The sequence below is a fragment of the Mytilus edulis genome, chromosome 9, assembly GCF_963676685.1.
Source record: "Mytilus edulis chromosome 9, xbMytEdul2.2, whole genome shotgun sequence".
NCBI classification, from domain to species: domain Eukaryota; kingdom Metazoa; phylum Mollusca; class Bivalvia; order Mytilida; family Mytilidae; genus Mytilus; species Mytilus edulis.
The window spans coordinates 54,628,688-54,638,452 of NC_092352.1; the positions used below are offsets into that span (position 1 = coordinate 54,628,688).

The following is a 9,765-nucleotide window of genomic DNA, read 5'->3' on the forward strand; positions in this document are numbered from 1 at the left end:
TGCCCTCACACTTGTAAAATTATGCTTGCTGCTTTCTCGCTTAGCACTCGGTATAAAGGAGTAAATTTAAAGACGGATCGGTTTTGAGTCATAGTGGTAGATTTCAGTATTGTGTATACATACGTAGATTAGTATGCACATGCACACTTCTATGTTATCAATTGGTTAGAGGTATATATGAATAAAGCGAGAATCTTGGTATTCCTCATAAGAATAGACATAATAGTTATCAAAAGTACCAGGATTATAATTTAGTACGCCAGACGCGCGTTTCGTTTACATAAGACTCATCAGTGACGCTCATATCAAAATAGTTATAAAGCCAAACAGTACAAAATTAAGAGCATTGGGGATCCAAAATTCCAAAAAGTTGTGCCAAATACGTCTAAGGTAATCTATTCCTGGGACAAGAAAATCCTTAGTTTTTCGAAAAATACGAAAGAGCAATATACCGACATACCAGCTTCTATAATGGAAAAGTATTTTCATAAGGTTTCTATATGTAATAGTTTTAAAGGACTGACTGAGTAACAGGGTCGCTACGACAAAAGGTGAATTTCAATGTATTGTACAAAACAGTTGCATAAACAATAATACGTACATGTATATAATGTGGGGAAAGTGTAGTGAAACGCAATGTTCTGCAACCGGTATGAAGGACACGCTTTATACAAGTGCCTCAAAATTTGCACGACCGAAATTCATTCATCTAATATTTTTAACAAAGTACATTTAATCATACAAATTTAAAATTAAATATCTAGCTCTTAATATGGGCGAACAATGTTACACCCTTTTCTATCTGTAACATAATTTACTCGAGTACATACGTAGTGATGACGTAAATAGAATGACAACACAACTTTTAATATACTAAATCCATAACCTTATTCCAATTTATATCAATTACAAACCACTTTATGATATTAGCGTCTATATTTAATAAATGTTCCACCCTGTCAAGGTCACCCCTGTCAAGAAAAGACAGTCCAAAGTTCAAAACTGCTAGTGATAAATATTCTGCATCGTCAGTGTAACTAGTTGCATCCAGATTGACCAATATATGACAAAATGAAACATCAATCTCATGAATATCTTCTCGATCTACAAAAATTTGAAGTTTCTAGAAATTTTTCATAGTTTGCATCATAAATCGCATAATTTTAATAATAAACTATACTGTGTGTGTGTTTTTGTGTGTATTCATTTTGCCTGTAAATTTTAATTTCCATTACTTTGATTTTTTCATCAGTCAACACACTTCCCTTGTCTTTTTTTGTTACGCTCCTTTAAAATCCGCACTTTACCAAAATCTGCAAAGGACCAAAATAGAACACCTCAGTCATCTTTTTTAACCAGTTGGTGGACAAGTAACGTAGTAACGCATTTTAAATATTTATATCTGTATACGTATATAATTTACTGTTTAACAATTTTCGAAATTTTTAAATCAAGGAACAATAAATGGAAATTTTTAACTACCTATACAGCCCTTGTACGGTCGGTAATCAAGGAATGTATCTCCCTGGTGCACATATAGCTCATATGACTTGTTCGAGTATGTCTTTAAATTTGGGTCTTTTTTGGTTATCATTTGTTTTCTTCAGCATTTGTATTAGGTTTTGGATTTTCAAATATTTTTAATCGAGGATCACTGGAGAAGTATAAATTATCGTAATTCAGATTGTGTGTAACAACATTGGTACCGTTAATGTTTTAAAGGTATAATTTAAAAGGTCCATCACGATTCTGAAACATGATATCAAATATCAGGAAGAAGGTAGAATTGTTTGCTATTACGGACAACACAGATCAGTAAAGTTCGTAAACAATGAAAAAATTAAAAATAAATTCTCACGAAGACCACCACAAAGATAAAAATACAAAACGGAACTAAACACTCCAAGAGCTAAACTGGGAACAGCACGCGACTACTTGCAGCGGATTGGCTAATATCGATCTTGTCATACTAGGTACCAGATCAACTGAGTGTTACAGCAAAAGTATTTACTCTGGATTCTATTAAACGGATATTAACCTGGAGGGAGGAAACGAATACCGAAAAGTTGTCAAGTGTGTCAACAACTCCCGTAAAACAAAGATTTCCAGACTTGATTGTTTACATTGATATTTAAATTGATGTATTTGTATAGGAAAGGATTAAATAAGATTTCAGTATTTAAGATAAGAAGTTAAATGTCATTTTGATTTAGAGGTTGGTTCGCAGACCTTATCTTTTCTACTTTTAGAAACATTTGTATAGTCTCTTCTACTATAGTCAATAGGTTATTTCACCATGAACACTTTAAATTATAGGATCTCTGAATGAGAAATTACAAAATAAAATATGGATAACTTGAATTCGCCTTTGGATTTTGTCTTTGGTAATCATACATTTGATTTCGACTTAGGCAATTTAAGTTTAAAGGACTTGTTTGGCAAAGTGAAGAAACATGAAATGCCAGACGATGAAAAAGCGATCAAAATATTCGCCTATGCTGTTGCAATGTTTTTATCATTCTTCGGAAACCTGACGTTGATAGTTGTAATTTTGTCTACCAAAAGCCTTCGAACAAAATTCAATTATTACATTCTCAATTTAGCTGTGGCGGACATATTAGTGCCGTTGACTTGCATGTGGCTTCATTTAGTGACCGATTTTAATCCGTCAACATGGATTCTTGGGTCTTTTTTCTGCAAAATTAACACGTTTTCACAAGGTAAGAAAATACCCTATTTGTTTTATAAATCATTCTTAAATATCAGCAAGCATGTTTTAAAAATACGAAAATATGTGAACATTATTTAAAATGAAAAAATAATAATAAAAAAAAAAAAATCGTATTTTATGTATATTAAATAACAGCTAAATATAAGTTTTAATTTTTCAAAGTAAGAATTTTTAGAAACTACTGTTTGTACAGAAATTTAGATTTCGTTTTCCGTCTTTTTTAGTTTTCGTAGTGTCCGTTGGAATATTCACATTACTGGTTACCATTTTGGACAGATTCCTAGCTTCGGAACACCCTTCTTTATTGTGGCTCACTCAAGGGCATCAGATTATCGTTATTATACTGACATGGGTCTGTGGTGCAGCTATTGCGTTGCCATGGCTATTATATACACATTTAGTGGAACTTGACTTTTTGGGAAAACACGAAGTGCTATGTCAAGCAAAGTTTCCTTCCAAGGATTCTCGAAAGGCATATACGACAATATTTTTCATAATTGGTTATGCTATACCGTTATGGATAATGTGCGTTTGTATTGTACTTTCTATGGGGAAGCGTAAAAAGTCGGACATTCCAATAACATTTCTTCATCCAACCCTCGACATGAAGAGAAAGGTAATTATCTTTTTATATATTGTTTTTCAAATTCATGTTTCCATATACATAGATTTAAGAAGAGTGTAAATGAGACAACTCGCCATTCAAGTTTAATTTATAAAAGTTAACCATTAGAGGTCAAAGTTCGGTCTTCAACACGGAGCTTTGGCTCACAACGAACAGCAAGCTATATGTATATATATATATATATATATATATATATATATATATATAATGTAAACACCACAAAAAAAATTGCGACTATCATTTTTCATGATTCCCTCAATTGTGTGTTTCTTTAGAACTTAAAAAAAGATATTGTATCATGATTACACAGGTTTAGAAGTTAAATAGAAAATTTAGAAGAATTAAACGGCGCGCATTTTCATTTAACATTATTTGGCATTTAAATTTTTAAAAGTTTTAACATAACCAGATATTTCTAAATTCTTTCTGAATGTTCATTACTGAATTATTTCATGACTTAAAAGCTATTGAAATAATAAAAAAATGACATTTTTTTCTTTTTTCTGGTCATTTCATACAATTTGTTAAGCACAACTTCGTTTTCAAATTTCTAGATCTTCAATTATTCAAAGTCGGTTGGGTACTATTCAAGTTATTGTCCATAGTTTTTTTTTCCGGGAACATCAATAGTTCATTATAAAGGATCAAATAATTGGTGAATGTCAATGCATTATGACAACAACAAAAGTTATATGGAAAAAAACACCAAATAAAGACAGTCAAGTTCAGTCCACTATTAGGAAAAGATGAAATGCGCCGTCTTCTTCAAAACATAATTTTATCGACGAACGAGAATGCTGGCTAAAAGATCATTGCAACAAATGTTTGCTAAAAAAATCATTCATGAAGTGAATGTAAAAAAATGTAGCGCGAATGACCTTGCATCTAAAATTGTATTGTTACATCATCATAATTTTGATATGACTATGTTCGAGCATTTTTAGGATAACAAGTAAATCGATTTATTAAAAGTCAAATTAAATAAAACGGAATATAACACAGAATTGAATTTGGTAAATAATCAACACAATTTTATTTCATTTTATAAATAAAATATACATAATCTTTATACATTTTTTTATTAGGCTCTGAACATGCTGTTATCTGTACTGCTAGTATTTTTTATATGCTGGACACCACAACAATGCCTTAAACTTTGGGATGTCTTTAGAACGAGGAACGCACATTCAAAGGTAAGAATATTTACATTCATTATCATTGAACTAGTATATATACATTTTTGTTTAGGGGCCGGCTGAAGGACGCCCCTGGGTGCAGGAGTTCCTCGCTGCATTGAAACCCCATTGGTGGCCTTCGCCTAAGTGTCTGCTCTTTGGTCGGGTTGTTGTCTCTCTGACGTTTTACCTGTTTCTGTTCTTAATTATATTTATTATAATTGAAAATAAGTACAGTTAAGCAGAGAAGTGAATATTAACGTCCAGTAACAAATATATAAGTTTATAAAGAATTTAATATGGTAATGAAAAACTGCCGATATCTGTTGTGGTCTTCTTTTGTTGGGTTCCTTTCTCGTTGTTTTTACCGCAAATCTCATTTTATTCATATATAACAAAACTGCATAACAAAACATTAACAATTATTTCATTTACCAGTTAGTGATTACATATGGTACACGTGTATTTGTTTATCAACTTACAGTTGTCTTCGCAAAGCAGCTTCGTGTCTGAAAAAATAAGTCAGAAGTTAACTCTTCACTTATACATTGGTTGAAATGCTTTAATTATGTTGCAGTATAACGTGAATGCATGTGTAAAAAGTCAATGCGTTTTACGCCGTTTTATGCATGTATTGTTAAACAATGTATGATCAGAATTTTACTAAAAAGTAGGTTACCGGATTCATAGTCTAACTCTTCATCGTCTTGAACATACGTGCGATATTTGTCACTGCACATTAAGCTTCCAACAATCAATCAAGCATAGCTCGAAACTGATATAGACTACAGTACTTTATAAACTCGCATTTTTTAAAATGTTCTGACATAAAACAATGCATTTAAGAACCACATTAATTCATGTAGAATGTCATGTCGTTTTTTTTTACATTCCAACGAATTTTCCAAATACTTATGAAAAAGGATTTTATATAATAATATACATATCTTAACTTACATCATTATGATATTTATCTTTATCTTTATCTTATATGATGATTAAATTTTACTATTGTTATTATTATCTATAAGGGTGGGGCGGTGATTTTTTCCTTTCATGAGTGAACTTCTAACTTAGTAAACGGTCGAATATTACTTTCATTCTAATTAAAAAAAACAACAAAAAAAACAACAACAACCAAAAAAAAAAAATCAAAAAAAAGAAAACATTTTTAAAAGTTTTTGAAAATTTTCTTATATCTTAAAAAACATTTAAAAGAGAGAAAATTGATACTTAATTCATTTTGGTAAAACAAGCCACGATATCTGTTAATTTATAGGTGTTAGTTGGTATGAGTATAACATCAAAAGTGTCCCTTACCCATTTTGTTACTTTTTTCTTTAACAACATTATGCTTTTTGGAAATATGTGTATATTTATGAAATGAAATTATCAATGCGTCAGTTTAATTATCTAATTACAATTCAATTCAATTCAATTCAAATATTTATCAATATTAAGTTTGTGACAAATACAAAATAAGTATCGAATATTGCTAAAATTCACAAAATAATATTTATACCCAATCATTGAAATACAGTAAATAGTCCAGTGTCCTCTGTCCTCAGGTCTAATTACGTTTTGATGTAGGACCCAAATTTATTTACTTGTGATGGTACTATGCGGTATGGGCTTTGTTCATTGTTGAAGGCCGTAAGGTTAACTATAGTAGTTAATGTCTGTTTCATTTTGGTCTTTTGTGGATAGTTGTCTCATTGGCAATCATACCACATCTTCTTTTTTATATTGATGGATTGATTATATAAATCACCTTTTTTTCATCAGACAAATCTGCTACCCCTAGGTTTTTGCTGTATTTTACATCACATATTCATTTATTACAGCTACCGCCATGGATAGATTCCTATGTGTTTGCTGCATATTACATGGCATATTCCAGTACATGTTTTCATCCTTTGATATACATTGGCTTCAACAAATGTTTCCGACATGCTGCTATAGCTATGATAAAATGTAAAAGGGACAAATTCAGTCCAACTACTGTGTATCCAGGTACGTGTGCTTTTTTTAATGTGTGTATTGTTATGTGTTTACTTTTCTGCATTGGCTAGAAGTATAGGGGGAGGGTTGAGATCTCTCAAACATGTTTAACCCCGCCCCATTTTTGCGCCTGTCCCAAGTCAGGAGTCTCTGGCCTTTGTTAGTCTTGTATCATTTTAACTTTTAGTTTCTTGTGTACAATTTGGAGTTTAGTATGGCGTTCATTATCACTGAACTAGTATATATTTGTTTAGGGGGCAGCTGAAGGACGCCTCCGGGTGCGGGAATTTCTCGTTGCATTGAAGACTTGTTGGTGACCTTCTGCTGTTGTCTGCTTTATGGTCGGGTTGTTGTCTCTTTGGCACATTCCCCATTTCCATTCTCATTTTATTAAAATGGATGAACAAAATTGCATTTTTTCAGTCAAATATTATTTGTGCGTAAATCTATACTTATAATTTTGAGTACTGGCTTAGTATACTAAATGAAAAAAACAGTTTTTATTTTCTTTTGCCCGGAGCTTTTTTGAGGTTTTACTTTAATTCAGCAGGAGCACTGAAGCAAAAACATTTGAATGTCCCAGATGTATAAATACCCGGCTTAAGACTTATGGAACTAAGTGACCAAAAAGAGACCTTAAAATTTTCCCGAGGAAGTTTGAACCTTAGTTTCTTAGAAACTTCTGTTCAACGTGGATTAGTAAAATACCGAATTTAATTTTAAGAAATTGGTTTTAGTTTACGCTGTTTGTAAACGCATATTTCCAGAATAAGGTGTTTGTCTGATTCAAACGGTACTACAATCAACAGTTGCGTAATCCAAAAGCTGAGAATTTACATATAACTATGAATACATGTAACTTTTTAATTAATGATATATGGCGGCAAGAATTGTTATTACCTCAAATTTACACAAATTAACAATGCCTTAATAATTAGTCTGGACAATTGCTTAATAGTTCTGTGCATCTTCATGATCAGATTCGAGCTGTTTTCATATCAGCAGAAGAAACCGCATGAATTTCAAAATTTAATAAAGTAACAACTATATAATAAAAAAAAAATTACAGATTAAGATACAACCACTTAAACAATTAAAATTATATAATTATTGATGATTTATTATATAAAATAATTCACAATGACTTATTTAACATTGCAGGTTTAGGATCAGAGGTTCCATTGGAAAACTCCGATTCAGAAGAACAAGACTCCAATAGTATAGAACTTCAAGGACCTAGTAATGCCCAGCAACCAAACCTTAATAATAACCATCGCTATTCCTTCAGTGATATACAATTAGTACATAGCTGTTACCAAGACCAAACACAAGAAGTCCAACAAGAAGAATAAAGCTTAGAAAAGCTTCAAACCATTGCCGGTGACATCAGCGTATTCATATATCCGCTGGTCTCATGTTCTCTTTTTAACGAACCAACGCTTATCCATTGTATCTTCTTTACATAAATACCGTAGATTGGAACACTAACAGGAGCATGCAAGTTGTGCTTGACAATTATTTTCATATTTTTATATTGAGAACAATAGTTGTAGGTGTATATAACTGAAAGAAAGATAGATAAGCTTGTAGAGAATTAGATCTGTGCCATTATTTACGTCATAAACAACAAAATGGTCGATTGTATTTGAGATAACCTATTTACATTCGTCACAACTCGGCCGATTCCATACCTTCATCTAACAGTAGCGGATTCATCCGATGATTGAACCTATTTGTTATGTGATATGACAATACTCAAACTAAATGTCTGAGTGATCTTAACAAAATGTAAAATGCCCTTTTCTTAACAAAATGAGAAATGGTATATTGCTTGATGCAAATATATAATCAGAAATCAGGTGCTTTTCCGAACAAAACTGTAACTTTGTAGAATTTTGGTAGTTTGGTTATTGCAGAATCTTTTAATTTATTATATTAAATGAAAAATAAGTCTGTTTGGTTTTTTTTTATTTTATTATTTTAACCACAGTTTGATATTTTGGCTTCGACAAGTGAATATATTCGAGGTTAGCTGTGACAGAGATTCAAGATAAAAATTGAAAAAAACTGAAAGATAACAGGAGAAACATACAAGAGAGACATTCAAACTTATTAACAAAATAGTCAGCAAAATCATGATTTTGTTCGCCAAAAAAATAATTTTTCAATGAACTTAATTCAATATTATTTAGAACCCCAAATTCAACACAAAATCAGGAGATTGATTTATTAACGTTTGCTTAACGTCCATAGGCAAATATCTAATATCATTTTTTTTAAGGAATTAAGACTTTATTTTGGAAATACAAGGCGCACTATGGGAGTGTAGTAAAATACTCTTTGCATTATAGCCAATCAAATATGTATATGATTATTTCTTCAAGTAAATCATGATACAAAAGGAAAGTTCTTGAATACTGTATCATCTGGGAGAAATATATATCATATGCAGATGGTTCTGGAATGTACCTAAACAAAAATGGGAAGTTGACAATTGGAATTCAGAAATAATCTCTTTCATCGTAAACTTTAGGTCCTTTTCGGTTCTCTCTGTCAATTTTTATATATGTGTCAAAACATCAGGCAAATCTAACTGTGTCTTTTGTGGTATTTCAAGTTAGTGAACAAAGTTGCTTTAACAATATACAACCATTTTAAAATCCTCTGCAAAGAACACACATATCCCAAATGTTGTTTGAAATAAAATAACATATGATACATTAAAGTAAGGAGAAAGGGAGAAACATAGCACTTTACATTCCGTTTTGTTCGAGCATATACAAAGATTTGACCTAAAGGGTTGCTTCGGGTAATGAAATGTGGACAAACGTACTTCATCCATTAGTGGTTAAATCCATATTAGAGAGGGATGTCGATTTGCCTGTGCGGTATGTTCTAGTATTGATATTACAGCTAGGGCGTTAACGCCGATGTTTCTTGCAGGTGTATTACCACCATTGATTTTCCCCTATTAATCTTTGTTAAATTTGCACTTTTAAAAAAATTGTGCAGAATTTATCTTTGAATACTTGGCATGAGTAAAGTTTTATCCTGTCCAGTACTATAGAAAACAATTCACATAACATTTCATTGCATATAAGAAAATAACCATCAGTCACTGGAAGTTAACCAATCAAATGTCTCCTCTTTTTTAACCTGTGTACAAGCTTTAGTAACCATGTAACCTCAAGTTTACAAATTATTCTATAGAAACCCCAAATGAAAAAATAATG

General features: G+C 31.5%; 1 protein-coding gene across 1 annotated transcript; it reads left to right on the forward strand.

Annotated features, from left to right (window-relative positions):
• The first annotated feature begins 1,961 nt into the window (after nt 1-1,961).
• Nucleotides 1,962-8,488, forward strand: LOC139488599 (QRFP-like peptide receptor). The gene is made up of 5 exons (XM_071274322.1): nt 1,962-2,720; nt 2,956-3,347; nt 4,442-4,549; nt 6,376-6,544; nt 7,694-8,488. Exons 1-5 carry the CDS (start codon nt 2,348-2,350, stop codon nt 7,882-7,884), a joined length of 1,233 nt encoding a protein of 410 aa, XP_071130423.1. The 5' UTR covers nt 1,962-2,347; the 3' UTR covers nt 7,885-8,488.
• Nucleotides 8,489-9,765: the final 1,277 nt, after the last annotated feature.